This window comes from Copadichromis virginalis, linkage group LG14 (genome assembly GCF_057382275.1).
Source record: "Copadichromis virginalis isolate Kocher_CV1m ecotype Utaka linkage group LG14, C_Virginalis_male_GT1.1, whole genome shotgun sequence".
Lineage (NCBI taxonomy): Eukaryota > Metazoa > Chordata > Actinopteri > Cichliformes > Cichlidae > Copadichromis > Copadichromis virginalis.
Window position 1 is genome coordinate 22,889,785 of NC_140631.1, and position 20,203 is coordinate 22,909,987.

At 39.4% G+C, this 20,203-nt stretch overlaps 1 protein-coding gene across 1 annotated transcript in view; it reads right to left on the bottom strand.

Annotated features, from left to right (window-relative positions):
- Positions 1-19,992, bottom strand: part of LOC146693944 (solute carrier organic anion transporter family member 1C1-like) — a 44,898-nt gene extending 24,906 nt beyond the window's left edge. Inside the window, exons 1-4 of the mRNA XM_085429955.1 lie at positions 19,448-19,992; positions 15,492-15,660; positions 5,719-5,860; positions 979-1,111 (exon numbers count right to left, since the gene is read on the bottom strand). Coding sequence (XP_085286081.1) covers positions 979-1,111; positions 5,719-5,860; positions 15,492-15,587 — 371 coding nt within the window. The 5' untranslated portion in view covers positions 15,588-15,660; positions 19,448-19,992. The remainder of the gene's footprint in view (positions 1-978; positions 1,112-5,718; positions 5,861-15,491; positions 15,661-19,447) is intronic.
- Between the last annotated feature and the right edge of the window lie 211 nt (positions 19,993-20,203).

A 20,203-nucleotide genomic window follows, 5' to 3' on the forward strand; every position in this document is an offset into this window, starting at 1 on the left:
CCTTGTGTCATAGTGGTCAAAAAGCTCAATCTTTGTCTCTTCAGCTCGTAACATTTTTCTCCAGAAGTCATTTGGCTTGTACATGTGAGCAGCTACAAATTCCAGTCAAACTTGGAGGTGTCAAACTTGGAGGTGTCAATTTTGAAGCGAGGCTTCTTCGTGGTCAGCACTCTCTCAGTCCACAGAGACGTAAAAAGCTTTTTCGCTGTGCACAGTGATGCTGTTCCATCAGTTTCCAGTTCATGGAAGGTTTGAGTCTTGGTGGTCACTGGGTTGTTCCTAAACATCATAAGCAATTTCCTCTTATTTAAGGGTGACAGTTTGGGTCTTCTTGTAGGCCTTGGTAAAGTGGTAACACACTGAATTACTTGTACTTGCATACAATTGTTTGACCTGATGATCTGGAATATGCAATTATTTTAGAAATGTCTCAAAGAGACCTTCCCAACTTGTATAAATCGAAAGTTCTCCCTCTTGGATCTTCACTGAGTTCCTTTGACATTCCCATTGTTTTGAGTTTTAGTCAGTCCAATGACTGTTGTCAAGAAAATCCTTTTTCTATGCTGGGAAAAAACAAACTGCCAGTCACAGTACACCATCATCACTAACGAGAAGTCAACAGGTATTGCCCTCATCAAGTTAAAAAACACTGCAGAACCTTCAGTATCCCTTATTAAAATATTTAAATTACCGTATTTATAATTTTGAGCCTGTGTGGATTAGACAAACTGCAAAATAAATTCAAACATGTACACTCATTTCTTATTAGAAATAAAAAACAGTTACAAAAATCATTAAAATTCCAAAATAACCATGACATTTATTTCCACAGTTACTAAAACTATCCCAAGTCATCACCTGACAAAAATGAATAACATTAATTGATTATTTGAGTCTTTCATACAATAATTAATATCTGCTATTAGGGTTATGGTTAAAGTCAAAGAGCAAACAGACCTGTTAGTTGGGATTACTCACCGACCAATGATGAAATGAGGCAGAGCTATGATGAAGGTGCCGATGGACATCAATACACAGCCCACTGCAATGATCTTTGGCCTGTGGAGTTTGGCTCCAAAGTAACTGACAAAAGCTATCACCAGTAAGTTGCCTGGAAAGTTTGAGCAAGAAATATCATTGATTTAGAGCAGAAAGCACAGACATGGGGGAAAAACCACATCATTGCCTCCATGCACTAGCTTGGGATTGTTTTTTTATGGGGTTTTTGATAGTGTTTGGTTCATATGTGGCTCTGCGTGCTGAGAATAAAATTAGCAAGGTCTTTTTTTTAACTTGCTTTCTGTACCTGTACAGATACAAATCATAAAGGAAAAGGCCGAGGTGATTATTTTCCATGCAGTAAAAGTAAAATATTTATCCTATACTATAGAGTCAGTAGATGTTATAATAGCATGCGTGACATTTAAATGAGTCAGAGTAAGGTGATGCATTCATTTTTCATGCGGAAATCCTAGTTGCTCAAGTGGCGTGAGATCTTACTTTGAGAGAAGAATTTACAGCACGCAGTAGCAAACATGACAGAAAAATTAAACAAGGCTCCCTGCTGCCACCTTTTTTTAGCGCATTCTGCCCACGATCAGTGACATGGAAACTCCATTTTAAATGGGGTGGTGTAGTGGTGAAGAAATCTCATCTTACATAGTATCCTACAATACTTATCACTTTTTGCAGTAGTGCCTTCTAAAGAAAATAACCACATGCCTCTCATAGCGCAGTCCTTATTATACTCGTAGATTCATCAATGGATTATGGGTATCTAAGTTTTATCTAGTAACAGATTTGTTTTCCCAAAACCTGTTAAAAGTGAGAGACAGAGGGATACAGAGGTGAGCTTGAAGCTAAACAAGTTTATAGAGGAATATATCAGCGCTGCCGGCTGCTCAACGCATGAAGATGACAAACTAAGAATGGTTCATGTAGCGTAGTATGTGTATGTACGTATAGTCAGTCACCTGAGCTCATCTTGCAGGCATGATCTCTCTGAAGATCAGCATCTATTACTATCACTCTCTGCTTCCCTTTTTTATTATTCTTTATTTCCTCCCCGACCCCCTCACACACCCCCTCTGTTGTCCTCTCTTGTTCCTTGCACTGTCCTTTTTCCCTTTTCTTTCCTCTTCACAGTGCCCTGCTCTGCCTCTATGTTACCCTGGCAACAGTCCTATAGAAAAAGCCTGTTGCCTAGGCCACATGAGACCAGCAGCTTTCACAGGAGATGGAGAGAATCAGGATACTCCGTATCGACTCCACCCAAGGTGCCATCACCATCTTCTCCTCCGGCAGACTACCAGGGTTCACACACATGTGCGACCCGCAATGCTGCAGATCATAGATGCTAATTATTCTTCATTACTATTGTCTCCCACTGTAACACAATGACTTTTATCTTCTGTAGCCTGTTTCTATAGCATGTTTCTTTGGGACTGAGTCTGCACTGCAAGCCATGTATAATATATAACCTACAAGAGGCTTCAGATGAATGGATTAGACTTACGTATATAACTGCCCCAGAAATTGGTAAGTGGACCATTGGAGAACAACCTGATAACAGTATATACAGTGGTCATTGTATGCATGCTGTAACACTACTCGGACTGAATTTTGACTGAAAAATTTATTACAGATGATCCTATTATTACCATATGATTAAAATACAAAGAACTCATTTTTTTCTAACATCATATTTTCACATCCACACATTTCTTGCTCTTGAGGCTTGAAAGGGTGTTTACAACTTCTCAATAAATGTATTATGACCTCTTCAGCACACATTCTGATTTGTAAAATTCATTGAGTTTCTCTTTAAAAAGAGCGCCGTAAATGATCACTTCTGTTTTGGGAGTTCCTAAATGATGAGCCTGTGTGCTGATATACTGTTTCAAAGTACATCTGTGACTTTTCCTAGTAGTAACTCTGAGCTTGTAAAACAAGTAGGGTTGCCAACTCCCTGAAAAATAAATAAGGGACACCTCGTGGCCAGGGCCGGGCAACCCAGTTGTCTTCACCCTTCCCAGTGTGGTAGCTCTTTTTTTGTGTGTGTGAAATTATTTTTTAACCATTTGACTTGAATTTGATTTAAGCAGATGCATATTCTTTGTGATATGACCATATGGGAAACAAATGATCATTTAGCCATTTATTTTTAGCTCAAAATGACAACATTAACACAGTAAAACAGGTCTCTTTCTTAAACAGAAGCCTGTCATGCTTAACTTTTGAGAATATAAGTAAATCTTTCTTTAAAAGAACTCTGTCCTGCTTAACTTAAAATTATATAAATTAATAGAAAACAATAGAACGAAAAATATTCTTGTAACAGTGCACATATAGTGCATTTAGTACAATTGGCTTCAGTTGAGGTATTATTTCAGCTTTTCTAATGCTAATCAGCTGCTCCCGTTTGTAAACCCGCTTGTTCCCATGATTACGCATCTTAACTCATCATCATTATTCATCTATGTATTACTTTTATGTATTAGTCATCTATTTGTTGTAATCATCTATCCTTGCAGTTGTTTATTACACAAAATAAATTATATTATCACACTTCTGGCCACATAGCGCTGATATTCACTGCACATGCCCATATTAACCTTAACCAGAGGGTTTAAACAACAAACCAGTGTTTACATACCATATCTGCTTCTGCCGTGGCCTGGTGGACAAAAAATTGGTTAAGGGTTCCCCGAGCTTTCACGCCCCTCATGTTCTTCATGTGCCCACCATTAGAAGCATGCCTATGGAAAAAGTGCGCCGGCACACAGTGCAGTGCGCTTTATAGGTGTTATCGTGCACTTTCCCAGCCAGGTGTTTTCCTTTTCCCAGTCCTCCCTGTACTTTTGCAGCCTTTTTTTCTTTCTCTGAGGGGATCAAACATTGCTGGTCTAATGCTGGGCTTACACTGTGCGATTTTTGGCCCATTTTGAGCCGATTTTTGAGTCGTGCGACCGATTTGGTGATCGGCCCGATTTTGGCCTTCATCGTGCATCGTGTAGCATACGTGGGGTAACGAGAAGCGATTAACACCTCACGACCAGCTCCCGATCATCAATCGCTCGTGAGGGTGTCACCACAGCCGCTCACACTGCTCATGCGCAAACACGTAAACATCGGTGAAAAAGACGGCGCAGCACGGCTGTGCAGCGTGTGATCTGGACACAAGTGATGGAGGCACTTGTAGAACTTTGGAAAGCTCATCCGAGCCTTTTCGATGTGGCATCACAAAATTATCACGACCACAACAACCGTGAAAATAGTTGGATTTACATTGCTGCTCAATCACAGCTGCCTGATCATGTTTTTCATTAGCAATTTAGCAAAGTTGATGGTGGTGGTGTGCGTGTCTGTGTGAGTGAAAGACAGAGAGAGCGAGCGAGCGACAGATTTTCTGTTATAACCTTCATTTTATGGAGGCACAGTGTGAGCACTCAGGTCGCATCAGAGCATCGGGCCGTATAGTGTGAGACCCTGCATCGTGACCTACCAACTTCTAATCCCTGCGAGTCAATCGTGCAGTTTGAGCAGGAGCTGAATAACGTGACTGAAAAAAATCGCAGTGTCTGCCCAGCTTTAGGTGTACTGTCATCCGAGACGTGCACCGCAGTGTCGGCGTTTGTTTCCCTGTTGGCCATGCTTGTTGTTGTGGTCATCTGTTGTCTTCCGGTATTTTCTCCGCAAGCGACCTTTCCTCGACCAATGAGATGAGCGGTAATCTGAATTGTCATACTCGAATTGTCATAAGTGTGCTGTCAGCTCATTGGTCACAAAGCAGGAGAGGGGCTGGGAATTATGTTTTCAAACAAAGCGTTAATTCCATTAACATTTATAGACCACTTTTGATTCTCACTGTATTACGGGACAAAGTGCGTCCCTTATTAGCTCAATACGGGACGTGTACTTTTGTTTCTAAATACGGGACGATTCCGTATTTTAAGGGACGGTTGGCAACCCTAAAAACAAGTCAAGCTAAAATTCAAATGGAAGAAATGTGATTTAAGTGACTGAACTTTGTCTTCCTCTCACCCCTGACTAGTCATGTTAGATAGCTACCCCTCCCTGAGCCTTCCAGAAGTTTCTTCCAGTAAAAAGGGAGGAAGCCCCCAGCAGCATAAGCCTATTACAGTGTAACTAAGGAAAGATTCAGGGTCCAGCCCTATCTATATCCTTTAACAAAAAGGAAAGTTTTGATCCTACTCTGGGAGAAATATGAGCTATCTTTCTAGTCCCTGCCAGTACTCTGATGTGACCTGACTCTCATGTCTTGTTAAATAGCATTTAGGAAATCAATTGAATGCATATGATTTATGTTGGAGTTCCATCCCAGCTGATTTTATATTGTGTGAAGGGTCAGTGTTTTTGTAGCCCATTAACAAGTGCACTAAACAAATATTGCATAACAACATCTTTCAAATTTTAGAATGTGGCTTTCCATAGCTTAAAAACAGCTAGGACCTCAGCTTATGTCCTTGCTCAACATTATGACTCATCATCTACGCACACAGACACACAAACACGCAAACACACCCCTCTGTCCTCTTCTGGGAACTCTGATGAATCTTTTATCTGAAGCTTGAATATCTTGATGACCCATTCATATTTTCGCCCCAAAGACAGAACGGGAGAAGCGAGGGGAGCCCATGACACAGAGGCTACAAATAGAACAACAAAATAACAGCAGTCACAGGCAGGCCTACTCACCTATCTCGAAGCTCCCGTCAATGACACCTATTAGGTAACTAGGGATGTCAAAGCGCCTCTCGAGCTGGGTTATTGTGCTCTTCATGTAGCTCCCCGACAGAGCCTTTGCGAAGTAGGCAAAGGACAATGCCACCAGAAACATCTAAAAAACAGAAACACACACACAAACGCATTGATATGCATGAAACTCCAACAGGAGAAAACACACTGTTTTAACATAATCATCCTCCATAATATACTTGATTATGTAATGCTTCTGTTTGTGTCTACCCACAAAAGACGGAAATGAAATGCTTATGTCACCACTGTGGCTTCTACAATGCACGGACGCGCCACATTCAACTTCGTCAACTCATCCAAAAATCACTAATAATTAACATTTGCCAGCGTCACAAGAATAACAAGGATTTTGATGAGGGAAGGGGATAGAGCGCGAAGCAATGAAGTGCAAATAAGATTCTATGAACTGTGAACAACAGCGAGATGAAACAAACCTTTGAGTGTTGACAGATGAATGGACGACTTTGTTATACAGTACGTGACATGTTTCACATCTTCTATTCTTATAAGACAGTAAGTTACAAATAATTGCTGTTATAAAAATACTAAATTCAATTAAATTCAACATATTTTTTAATTCAGTTTGTATAGTAGCAGTTTACAAGGTAAAGACTGTGCAACACTAAAGGGAGAACATGACCTGTAACTTACTGTAAATCCCTTATAAGAAAGCCCTGTGCAATCGTGGGGAGAAAAAACTCCCTTTTAACAGGAAGAACCAGGCGCAGGGAGTCACCACTGAGGTCAGCACTTGTTATAGACTTATCTCTAGTGCTGCAGCAAGCACTTCCAAAAACAAGTCCAGAGTAGTTATGTGCTAAGTAGAGCCAGCTCCAATCTCCAAGAAAAAAAAAGGGGGGGGCCCATGACGTCTATGAAAAAATTTAATCATTTAGGCATCATTGAATTAAGTCGAAACCAACACTTTAACAGGCTGCTCTGTAGCATTCTGGAGTGGTAGATTGCACTCAGACAAAGAGACACAGTCAGTAAAGTTTGTAAAAACATCCCTGTGTCATGGCCCTAGGGTTTTGTGTTGTTTTGGAGTGCCTGATTCCTAGTTAAACTGTTTGTAGCTCCGTTTCTCTTTTATTGTTCTTCTAGTGTTTGGAGTTTTGATTTTCTGCCTGTTGATGTTTTTTTTTATTTCTGTTTTAGTTTCTTTATTATTCTACTATTGAGCTTTGTTTCTTGTGATGTTATTGAGTCTGATTCTCTTTATTGTTATCTGACCAGTTAACCTTTGTGGTTTTATGTTTGGATTGCTGTTAAATTTTATTGTTGTTCAATGTTACTTTAGGGGTTTGCATTTGTGTCTGTGTGTGAGTGAGTGTTTTTTTTGGTCTTTATTAATAGACTCCTCTGTTTCCTTGTTTTCCTTTCCCTCCATTATGTCAGTGCCTGTCTTTTCTCCCCCCTGAATTAGTTAATTCACGTTTACCACTTGATTTCTCATTTTTCAGCATCTCCATGTCGCTTATTTTACATTTTCTGTTTTTTTGATAGTCACTTTTCTCTCTTGCTTTAGTTTTTGGTTCGGTTTGCACCTTTAGCTCCTTCGCTAACCTGTCTCTAATCTCTAGTCAGCCCTCTGCCTGTCTATCCCATACTTGTCCCAATTCAGGGGATGCATCCTTCGATAACTGTGAAGGCTGGAAGTCACATTGTGAAATTAGCTGGTCTAGCCTATAGGACACACTCCTTGGTGTAATTAGGCACTATAAAAATAATTTAATTAATATATCAATCAATCAATAAATTAATTAATTTGGTGCTATATAAATAAAACTATATAACTAAAAATGAATTGGCTTGTGCAGTTTGTTGAGTTACACCATAGTCACACCATCAAATGAATCCCAGCTGTAACGTTATAACAGTGCCTCACTATCACTGAAATTTGCATGCATTCACACAAACACCTTATGAGAACCCATCGATTTGTTAGAAGATGTAATTACAGTAATCGGTGTACATTTATAACAATACCCTTAGAACCTTAAAGCTCAAAAAACGACTGACTATACCTTTAAAGTGTTAAAGAAATAAGAGAAGAGAAAATCACCACATCAACCCCACATCAATTTCACTTAAAGACCAAATCTTAAATTCTGCAGTACTAAAACTGTTGCACTGTGGCTGCAGGTGTAATGAAGGAAATCAGAATCTCAAACTTATTTCTTTCATCCTAAAATGTGATTTGAATTGATTCTTTCACCATGACGTCAACAAATACAAAATGACCCTTAAAAGAAAGATTGAGGAAATCGAAGGAGTGTTGTGTTTGAGCAGCAGGGAAATCCCCTCTTCAATACCTGGCCAAAATTCTACAACAAAAGCCAGGAGGGGAGCATCTGCAACATACAGCTTTAGATTGGTGACAATTCATGAAGGATGGGAAACTATAAGTTCAATACAATATCTGCTCAATATTAATGGTAATAATGTTCATACAAAGGAGGAACACTGTGGTAATGTGTGAGCCGGTAAACCACAGCGCAGGAAAATGTTAATACATTTTGGCTTTCTATAAGTGGAGGTAAATAATTCATTAAACAGATGAACAAATCAGAGATTCTGAATATATTAACTGATAAGTGGTGCTGGTAGAGCTGCTATATGAAGAACCTTCAACCTGAGATTGTACTGTTTCTGAATATCAGCAAGGTGTCAGTTGCTGTGTCGCTTCCTGAAGATCATCATAACTGCCCGTGTATTATACTGCTCACACTTGACACATGATATTTTCTTGTGATCCTCTAAAGACCTCAAACGATTTCAATTAAAAAAGAACAACATTCAAAATCAAACTGCACGTCCTCTGCCTTATGCATTATAATAGCTGGATGTTTCAGGATATATAGTGGAATATTTGAACTCTGGGATTTAGTGTTTTATAGGCTGATTACATAATTAACCATCATTATAAAAAAAAACATTTGTTAAGAGAACACAAAATAAACTTCATACTTGAAATGTCTTTTACTCTTTTTCTAGTGACTTTGTGATGTAGTCTCCTGTACATTTAATGAAGGAATGGATAACGTAGAGCTGTTCCAGTCACTAGATGTGTTTTAAAAGATTCACATGAAATGGATGATGGAGTTTAATCTATAGGTAAATGTTTCTCCCTGCACATCCATGGGAGCAAATCCCCCTATGGTATTTATTCTCTGTCTCCTGTAATCTCATTTCTAATTAAGCGCAAAGAGATGTAATGTGCACTGTGCACACGACTTATTTCCCTCCTCTCTACAGTGTTTGCACTCGATGTACTGTAAACAAAGCTACTAATTATCCTGCCTGTGAGGTTCCCGATTTTAATGATTTGATTTGAGGCAGTAGGTATAATATTGTGTCTAAAAGAAACATAATTATCTGTCATAAAACAATGGCAAAAAGAGCTCAAATCATTTTTGCTTTAATTCTCCTTGATCGTTTCTTTCACAGAAACCGGCACACAAACCTTGTGTTTACAACCTTCATTTTGTGCTTTATGAGCCATTTCACTAGCTGGGCCCACGTCCTCATTTTAGGTTTGACAGCGTTTTAGTAAGTAAAGGTGAATGCTTGGACATGAATTGAGCTGCGGTTTGAGGAAGGCCTCAGAGGGGACTGGTGACGGGTCCCGGGCCGGGCAGATCCCCATGTACTAAATAGAAATAAAGAAGTTAAAGAATTGAGAATAAGGTGGGAGGGAGGGTGGGGCACGTAAACTAGAATGATCAGCTTGCAGTACTGTGGGAACCTGACAACCGGAAGGAGCGTGTGGTCCCGCTCCTGAAATTCCAATACATAATCTCCAATTAAGGTGGACCTGCTGTCCTGTTCCATAACCCAAGTGTGCCTGAGCATCAGGGCCCAAACTCCAGCAATTACAGGTCCTGACACAGCAAAGCAGCCCCAGACCATCACAGAACCACAATGTTTGACTTTTGGTATGATGTTCTTTTTTGGAATGTTGTGTAAGTTTTATGCCAGATGTTAAGGGATGTAACACTCCCAAATAATTCTCATGTCAGTGCACGTTATATTTTTCCAAAAGTCCTGGGTATCATCAAGATGTTTGTTTTTTTTTGGCGAATGTGATATGAGCCTTTGTGTTCCTTTTAGTCAGCAGGGGTTTTCTCCTTGAACTCTCCCATAGATGCCATTTTTGCCCAGTCTCTTTCTTATTGTTGGATCGGGAACTTTAACCGAGGTAAGTGTGGCCTGTAGGGGTTTTTTTAGGTTGGGGTCTTTTGTGATCTCCTGTATGAATTGTCATTTTACTCTTGGAGTAATTTTAGTAGGCTCGCTACTCCTGAGAAGTTTTCTCCATTTGTGGATAATGGCTGTCACTGTGCTTCACTTGAGTCCCAAAACAGTTCTCTGGGCAAACTTGTCTTGTTAATGCCAGAGGTCAGGAGAGAATGACCGGACTCCTTTGAGCAGAAATAGAGGCAACGCTAATTCAAATAACCATTTCTTACAACCAAGTTATACATAAGAGCATCTCTGACCACACAGCAGCAGAAGATAACACCAGTTGCCACTCCTATTCAATAAGAGCAGAAAACTAAGCCTACAATTCACACAGAGTCACTAAAACTGAACGGCAAGAGATTGGAAAATCTTTGCTTGAGTCAGCTTGATGAGTCTCCATTTCTACTGTGACATTCAATTGATAGGGTCATAATTTGGTGCAAACAACAAGAAAGAATGGATCCATTCTGCCTCGTATCAATAGCTGACACTGTAGTGATGGATTAATGGGGTTGGGGACATTTTCTTGACACACTTCTGGCCTGGTAGTGTCAACTAAGCATTGTTTAAATGCCACAGCCTACCTGACTATTGCTCCTGACCATTTCCATCCCTTCATGGCTCCAGTGTATCACAGTGCAGGATAGCGCACCCAGTCACAAGCTCAAATCATCTGGTTTCTTAAATGTGACAATGAGTGCTCTGTGCTCAAATGGCCTCCACAGTCACCAGATCACAGAGCACCTTTGGCATGTGGCAGAATCTGCATCATGGATGTGCAGCTGACAAACCAACTGTGTGATGTTATTATGTTAAAGTGGGCTAAAATCTCAGAGGAGAATCAAGGTTTTTAGTTTCTTGGTGAATCTATGCCACAAAGAATTAAAGCTGTTCTGAAGGCAAAAGCGGGTCCAATCAAGTACTAGAAATTTACACAATCAAGTGGCCAGTGAGTATAAATATGTAAATCTAAAATTACATCTGAAGAAATGTTTGTTGATATGTTTATTTATGCACCACAGTACTCTGACGACTCACGGAGACACACAGGGGACGCCTTAACAATCCTGGCATAACATCATAAGGTTAAGGGCTAATCCTAGTTATTTAATTGTGTTAATCAGTGCCGGTTTCTAATGCCCTTAATAAGCTAGCAGAGTTAAGAAACTGCAGCTAGACGTCAGTAATGCTAATAGAGAACAATTATGCTATGATGCCTTAATGTTTTTAAGTTAATATTGTATAATCAACTTTGTCATGATTTAATGAGGACTAGAAGAAGCCTTTGCATGCCACAGATGCCGCAGAGAATTGAAACGGGACAAACAAAATGCAAATATCTGTCACAAGAGTACTACCTAAAGTTGCTTGTGCACATAAAGAAAGTACGTTGTTTAGCAGAAAAGTCCCACTTTACCAAATGAAAGTTTGGAACTTGCTGCCACATCTTAGTTCCTGTATGGACTTTTTGTCTGTTTAGAGGCCTAACTCGATCATGTGTGAAAAGACTTGTAATTGACTTTGTGGTTGCTAGATGATTTAAATCCTGCAAACAGAGCTCGCAGACTCACTCTGAAAGCACCTAAATTATAATTTGATGAAGGGCTATTATGGATTTATTGCTTAGAGACAACACATTCATTTAATATCCTATATGTCCTTTTCTTGTGTACTTTGCTATTACTTGATGTTTTATAACAAATCTGATTTGAGGTCACAGATTGGCCTTTTTGACCATTTAGTAGTCGCTTTATTGGAAACAGTTGTTGTAAAACTACATCAACAAATTAGACAGATGGAAGTAACTCTGAGTATATTTAACATGATATGTTAAGATAATAATGAGTTTAAGACTGTGACTAATAATATGTCTTATGTCAGCACCTATCCTTAGAAGCAGGATAGACTGAGGGACCCCATCAATGTGAGGTGAGATCATGCCGGCCAGTGCTAGCTGTAGAGCATTAACACCAGTAGGTCATGACATGACATTTAATGGTGGGGATGAAGCAAGCATGCATACACATTTTTTTCCCACCAAGTGAAGGCTCCTTGCCACCAATCAGCAGTGACACTTAGAGGGAATTAAGCCTCTGTGTCACACATGACTGTTTCTCATCTAAGTCGCATTTAAATCAGTTGGAGTCAGTGCACTGTGTCTATGTTAGTTCAAGCTCACACCAAATATCACTTTTATTGAGACACAAGTTGACTTTACTGCAGTCATAAAGTTCTTCATTTATGTTCAGTAACAGCAAAAATCAAAGTGTTTGTATTTTGGTGAGTGGCAAAATCTCCTGGAGATGTATTTATAAAAAGTAGTCTCTATGCACCTCTGCATTTTTCCAGGTAACTCATGGGTTTACCCATTCTTTTTAATGTGGTACCAGCGTAGAGCTCATTGAAGTTGAGCCAGATGTCTGATGCATGTCAACTCTTAGCATAATTCATATTTTTTTGAATTATTTGGTACAGTTATTCAGCATGCTTTTCAGAATTAAAGTAGGATTGTAAAAGAAATGTTCTTAAATGAAATTGATCAGCAAGTTAAACTGCATTGTTACACAACCAGTAAATTATGTAATGTGTGAAAACACCCAATGACACAACATCTCTCTAAAAGAAGTAGCCAAAGAACCGTAATACACCTCATTCTGTTACAGATAATACTGACAATGAAGGTAATTGCTTGTATAATAAAAAGTACAATAGGCACTCAAAAGACCTAGTCATCAGGAACTGATTATTCCTTCGTGAGTAAGACATCCTAACAATTTAACAAAAGTATAAACGTGGTAACGGACTACTTTTCTTTCTGAATAACATCCTGCTTGCTTTGGGATTTTTCAACAATGGCAAGCATTGTGACCTCCAAACCAGTGTTCCACCAAGTGGCAAATAAGCAGTGGCCTCGACATGATTAGAAATCACTAAAAAGACATTCACATTAAGTCTGTGTGAAAGTTGAAGCAAAAGCTTCCTCGTGACCTGTGACCTGCTTTTGTTCTTGGCTCATTTGATATCATCCACCTAATACGCTTAAACTAACAAAGGCGTCTGACACACACACAGAAAGAGGTTTTAGGATTTTTTTGTTCTAATCTAACAGTGAGATCCAAAAGAATAAAATAGTTAACTATACACGATTAGAAAGTAAGAATGATTTAGAAGTAACAAAAAACTGAGGCGTTATGACACCACATTTTGAGACTCCGGTGGATTTAACAAAAAGCAGAGAATAACACTGAGCACCTGATCGGAGTTGAAACGGGTTGTGCCATGTCCCACCCTGCCGGTCAGGGAACCAAACAATTCTGAGAAGAAGTAAGTCTGTCCTGCCACTGCAGTCTGTATTATGATAAGCTGCTTGAACACCATTGTCTCACATCACTTTCAAGTGGGGAAAAAGAAACAACGCTGTCTGATCTAATTTAAGGTTTTATAACTTTCATGTTGTTGGCAGAGACATGCTTTGAGCAAATTGGAAGTTTTTCTTATGTTATATAAACGCTTAAGTCAGGAGAAGGGAAAGACTGAGATGGAAAGCCTGAGGTGGTCATTATGCGACAATATGAGATTTGCATCTTGCTCTGTGCTATTTTTGTTAATTTCACCTCAACAAAATTTGAATAACCATTATTACATTTTTACTGTAGCAACAACAAGACACGGGAGGGAGATTACTGTAAAAAAAAAAAATCATTTAAAAAATCACTACCCTGAGAATGCTTGATTTGAGCGTCTTTATTCTTGGATGACTTTTACTGCTCAACAACAACAAAAAATCAGGAGTGTTTAGTGTTTGTAGACAATATTGTTAAGATGAATAATTGCTATTAGGTGGCTGATTTTACATGTTTTGTGAGGAAAAGAAAGAAGAAAGCACTGCAAAGATTGGAAAATTGTTTTGTGGTTACAAGGTGTTGTTCTGTGCTTTGAGATGATGAAACTCCTCAACAAGTGAAATCCAAGAGACGAAAAGTTTCAAACTAATACAGACAGAGATTATGGCCATGAACAGATCAACGGTGAAACTGCAGGGACAGCATATTCAGTAGAAGACAGAGATGATTCATTCATTCCCTCTGACAATTGGTTGTGCTCTTTTATTAAGAAAGAAAAGTCAAAATTTATTAAATACAGTATTCGTCATGCACACATGGAGTACGGTGTATAAGTCTTGACCCCAGTTCCTTTTCTTACATTTTGCTTCCAAGGACCCAGAGTTTTAGTATTCTTAAAGCTCTTGAGCATTAATCCTCCAGGCTTCCTGAAGGTCTTTCAAAGTTTTTCTTTGGACATTGTTGCTTTGTTTTACTCATTTTCAGTCCAGTCCTTGTACCTGACCATTTTCAGAGGAATGTTTTTTCTCTTTTGTTCATTAAGCCACTTAACACTGACCCGTGAATCATTCAAGTATAAAAAAGGAACCTAATGCAAAACATGAACCCGTGTTGTGTTTCTATTACATAGCTTAGCAAAGAGCTAATTTTGAATCTAGTAGAAGGCAATGGCAAAAACACATAATTTGTTCTTCTTTCGTTAGCTGAAGGTATACAAAGCTAAGTTTTGCTTTTTTTTTTTTGCATTAACAAGGTGATTCCCAAAGGGCAGTTAGCTGAAAATGTATTCATGTGTCTGCCTGGTGCGCAGTGTGTCATTAAGAAAACTGGACAAGTGGCAGGCCTAAAACTCAAAGACTTGACACAGAACCTGAAAAGTTTCATTGAAGTTTCATCAGAAATGCTGAGATGAGGTTACACAAGAACAGGAACCAGGTTTTCTGGAGTAATAAATCCAAATTTGAAACTTTTGGTTCAAATTATTGTCAGAATACGCAGATGAGATCAGGGGAGAGAAAGGCTAGCTATAAAACACGGTGGAAGCTCTGTCATGGTTGCAACTGCATTTCAGTCAGTAGTGCTGGGGATCTTGTCAAAATTATGAACGCATAAAAGTACCATCAGATTTGGATCCACCATAAAATAACATCTGGAAAGTGTCTGATTTACCAAGGCTTTGTTTTTAAGCATGCCAAGGACCCCAAACACACTGCCAGTCCAATAAAAGCACACCTGGAGAGAAAAGCACTCAGTGGAACACTATCAGTCATGGATTGGTCTCCCAAGAACCCAGACCTTAATATTATTGAATCAGTGTGTGATCATCTCGACAGAGAATGGAATAAAAGGCAGGCAACATCCAAAGAAGACCTTTGAATGGCCTTTTGTCTCATATACTCTGTTTCCATATTTAAAAAATGAAAGGGTACGTGCTGTACTGCACATCATTCTTGCAGGAAGAGGCTTGCTGGATTATTGGACTGCTCTAATTTAGTTATTTAGTTATTTCTGGTCTCCACACACAGACATGTCTGAAAGCGTACACAGAGAGAGCATGTGACTCCACAGCAGACACACTTACACACTCACTACATCTACAAAGAGGACATGGCAGTTTGTGTGTACCCTCAGACTGGTGCAGGGAGAGGTGCGAGGCTGTCTGGCTGCACAATCACTGCCTCCGTTCTCCTGTGTGTGTCCTTCCTCAGTTCTCTCCTCCATCCTCCACAAATGTATTTCTTCTTAGCAGAGGTCTCCCACGTATTGCAATTTCTTGGCACTGAGGCATGCAACCCTGCAAATGGATAATTCAAGCATGTGACCCACTTCTTATCCTCAGCACACAAAAAAACAGAAACATGTCTTTTGGCGGCTGGCAGAGAGGAAACTAACTCATAATCCTAGAAACATAACAAAACATTAAAGACAAACAGGTTTCTGAATTTTGTTTTAGTAAGCTTAAAACTGAAATACCAAATAAAAGGTGATGACTTCTGGATTCTCAGAAGAAAAAAATACAGTTTGCTATATTAAACCACAATATGTTTTTATCTTTAAACGAAACATTCAAACATATCAAACTACACACCCTGCTGTATTATATGGGTAGTAACAGACCACAAGACAGAATACAATGAAGCATAAACTCAGCTATGAGGCATGTTAAGACTGTAATCTTATGTCTAAGAACTTCAGTGCACTGAAATGATATCATATCAGAGGTAATTTGATTTCCTAGAAGATAAACAGTTGCTTCTGGGGGCCAAAAATGCATTCTGTCGGTGTGGGAAGGTTTTCTATAAACTTGGAGAAAATGCGTCTGAAATAAGCTGAAAGAACAATGATGACTAATGATAGATGATGATAACCGCCACGTGCCCGCCACTAAACTGCTGATCTAGGTTTACTCCGGCTTGCCTCTACTGTCAGTAACCTGCCCATCAAGTGGCCACACTGTGGCCTGAGGAAAGTAAGTATTTGCCTTAATTTATCCACTGAGACTTTAAAGTACTTATACTAGATGATAGATGATATTAGAGCTTGACCAATGTTGGATTTATAAAACTGATGCTGATATTTGGTTTAAAAAATCCAATATTCTCTGTATTTACTCACTTACGTGTTGCCTAACTGCATTCGCATCTGCTGAAGGTATGTATTTAAACAGGGAAATTGCAGAGTTCTGTAGAGGACACACTATGCTGTGTCAACACAAGTAACACGGTTGAAGGGCGTTTGCCTCGTCCATTCTTCACTTTAAAAATTTCATTTCTAAACACCAATACAAATAGCCAATACTGGTGAATAAAGTGGTCAGGCTCTAACTGTTATTTATTAAAGTAGTTAGTTGTTATTTTGTATTTAATGCCACATAATCCAAAAGTTCAGAACTTAAAAGAAAAAAATAAAACGTCCCTGAGATCTCCTTTTAGATACATCAGAGCAGAGTCAACATGCTGCTGTTGAATACTTCACAGTACAATCCACACACTTAACCTCATCATTTTTAGCAAGCATAGTAAAATACACACAGTACATGTACCGTTATCGCCAGTCTTGTTAGGGATTTTCCATAACAAACCTATCCAGGCACTGCTGGAGCGCCAGGTCATTGCGTGTAGTGTCGCGCAGAATAGAACTACACTGATATGAGCATCATCTGTGTGAGTAAAACCAAAAACCAGAATCGGTTTCCCATAATATACTCATGCTTGTGCTAACCATTCGGGTGTTTTATAGCTCTATGCAAAGATTTTTATGTCCCAGTTTTTACAATAAATCTAAAGACAGAGCCCTCTTTGTCTAAATCTGTTTTTTTCTTTTTATTTGTCTCATTTGTCTCACTGGCTGACGACAAATCAACACTTTGTGAAAACAGCTGATTCACTGTAAAAGCCCCACAGTGGTGGTGTTTTTTTCTTAATAAGTCTATAACTTTTGACAGCAGCATTTTATAATGTTGTTCATTCTTGTACATTTTTATATGAAGCTGTGAGTGTAAATCAGGAATGAAAGGTGTTTTTAGATTCTGGTGAATCAAAAAAGAGTTTTTTAAAAAGCTGTCGTCTGCAGGCAATGCCTTGCATGGCAAACTAGAATACTATGGTTGTTCTTCGTGAGTATACTGAAAACAAAAAGGCAATTCTAAAGGTGGAGAAATAAAATAACGGATGCTGTGTTTATCCTTTCCTTTTAAATCTCTTTCACTGGTCCCTCTCTGACCCTTTTCTCTGCCCGTGTATGAATTCTTTATCTCTAGCTCCTTGCATTTGTCTTGCTTATTTCACGTTTTGCCTTCTCCTCCCTCCTCAGTCCATTTCAGCAGTCATGTGAAACAGTGAATGTAATTGCTCCAGGGAAGCGAGCTGACGATCGCTTTGCAGAAAATAACACAAACTCATTGCTCTTAGCATTTATGTCAGTGACACTGCTGTTATTACTATTACATGTAACACATTTACATTTCTCTCTGATTGGCTCTTTTATTTAGAACAGACTAAAATGAGCTGGCTTATTGCAACAGGTCTGACCTACTTTCAAGGAATTTGACCAACAGTAGATGACTGAGTTCATAAAACAGCGTCCCAAAAAAGATATACGTTAGTCAGCTGTAAGTACTCAGCTAAATAGCATTTAATCTGGCTTTATTGTGCCATATTTCATTAAATTACCTAAACAGAATCACTGCTGAAGGAGGATGACTTCAGCTTCTGAATCTCTGGGTTAATAGGCTGGCTTGTAAGTCAGCATTGAAAGAAATGTTCAAATCACATACAAATATAATTCTGATACAAACAAACTGAGCTTCTAGTGAGCTTCCACTATCCACTAGACCACTGAGAGGACTTTTGCACTTCGCATACCTGTATCATTCCCGAATATACCCCTGTCTACACAAACGTTTCTTTCTTTTTAAATAAAACAATATACCATGTACCATATACACCCGACACAAGCTGTGACTGACTGAATGTGCTGCCCTCTCGCTCATCAAGCCTCATTCTTTATCTGTTCCTTATTAGCATGATAGACATATGTGTCCTCATCTTGTATTCTGCATGCAAAATCTCAGCGCAGAGCAGAAATCTAAACAGAAACGAACGACTCCTTCCAGTAATCAAAGGTGCAGCTTGAAGGCAGGCAACATCGTGGGAAATTAACAATAACAAATCTGATCATGCCTTTATGATGTCCATGTCACCAGCTGGATGAGAATTGCAGTAAAGTGCATAGATGAATCACCACACTTACGGCATTTTGCTGCCTATGTAAAAATAACACTTTGTACAGGTTAAACCGTGTACAGCTTAAGATTTCAGGTAATGAAAATATTAAATGTCTGGATTATTTGGATTTAGATGTTGTGTTGGTGTTAGGAAAAGTTTGGAAATGATGGTTAAATTTGGATTATATCTCCATCATATTTGCTATAGTTTGAACACAAATTAAAGCACCCACCAGTTACCCTGCACATCTGTTTCAACAATATCCTTATAACTGCTTAGGCAGTAAATCAGGAGGATCTACTCAAATTGAAAGCTTCTAGTACCTACAGGAGGGCTTAATGTCCCCAAGCGCTATTCCTGCAATTTACGAACGTCCTTTTTGAGACATTAGTTAAGGTGGCATTTTAAAGCATTTCATAACGCAAGCAGGTCAAACTTCATCAAAGGAACATCTTTTAGTGCATGAAAAACCTCTGGCAAGTTAAAACTCAGGATCCTGCTGTAAGGCTCCTTTGTCAGGATGCCATGCAGGTACTGCAGGTGCTTTGTGAGACACACACACACACACACACACACACACACACACACACACACACACACACACACACACACACACACACACACATACACAATTCCCTGCACGTCTTATAGGTCACTACTGTTAACTAGTCCCGATCACTACAGGTTACATAAACTTCAATTTCTTTGATGAAACTCTAGGTTGATGTGTTTTAAAATGAATTGCTGGCATTTAGCGTGAGAATTTAATCGAATGCAGACATGTTAAAAGTCTGACTTGACTTAGCCCACAACAGCCTACAAAACAACAGCAACTGTTAAAAAACCCCAACTCACCTCAGTGTCCTGTGGAGCAGTGGTCGAGTTCCGACCGCGAGCTGCAGCCTGCAAAGTGAACAGCCTATCGGAAGCACTGGTAGACTCCCTTCAAACTGCTCCTGTCAAACTTCTCATGTGGACTGGTGATGAGCAGAAGCGCCGATTCTTACGGTGAATGCGCCGACACGAAGCCCACCTTCAGAGTTCATTTCCACCCACGGCAACTCTCGGGCACAGTGTTCCAAGTTACACAGGCGTTTTAGTCCCGTGACACAAGTCTTCACTGCGTGATGTGGGCTGTGTGTTAGTGAGATGCAGGGCGTAAGATGCGCTCAGAGAGGTCGCCCTACAACGGGTTTCCCCCCTTCCTCTTTTTCTTCGTCTTCGACTGACTGCAGACAGAGAGGCGTTGGTACGATGAGTCTACTCGGTGTCTTTCATAATATACTGCTCTCTCTCCTTCGCTTTCTCCTTTCTTTCATTCTGTCTCCTTTCCCCCTCTCTCCTCAGACAGTCTGTCCCCTCCTCCCTAATTTCTGCACAGTTCGGCGGAGCTTTATTGGAATCATGTAACCTACAGTGTCGTGCGTTTGTCAACAAGCTGTGAGCTGGTCATTCACCGGGTTCGTGTGAGAACATCACGCTTCTTCAATTTAAATATATGTTTTTCAAAGAATATTTGTCCTGAGCTTTGATTTGATTTACAAAATTTGATAGTTGAGCCTCCGCTGTGTACATCCCCGCTCTTGGTCTCTGTGTAAGCCTTTTATAATG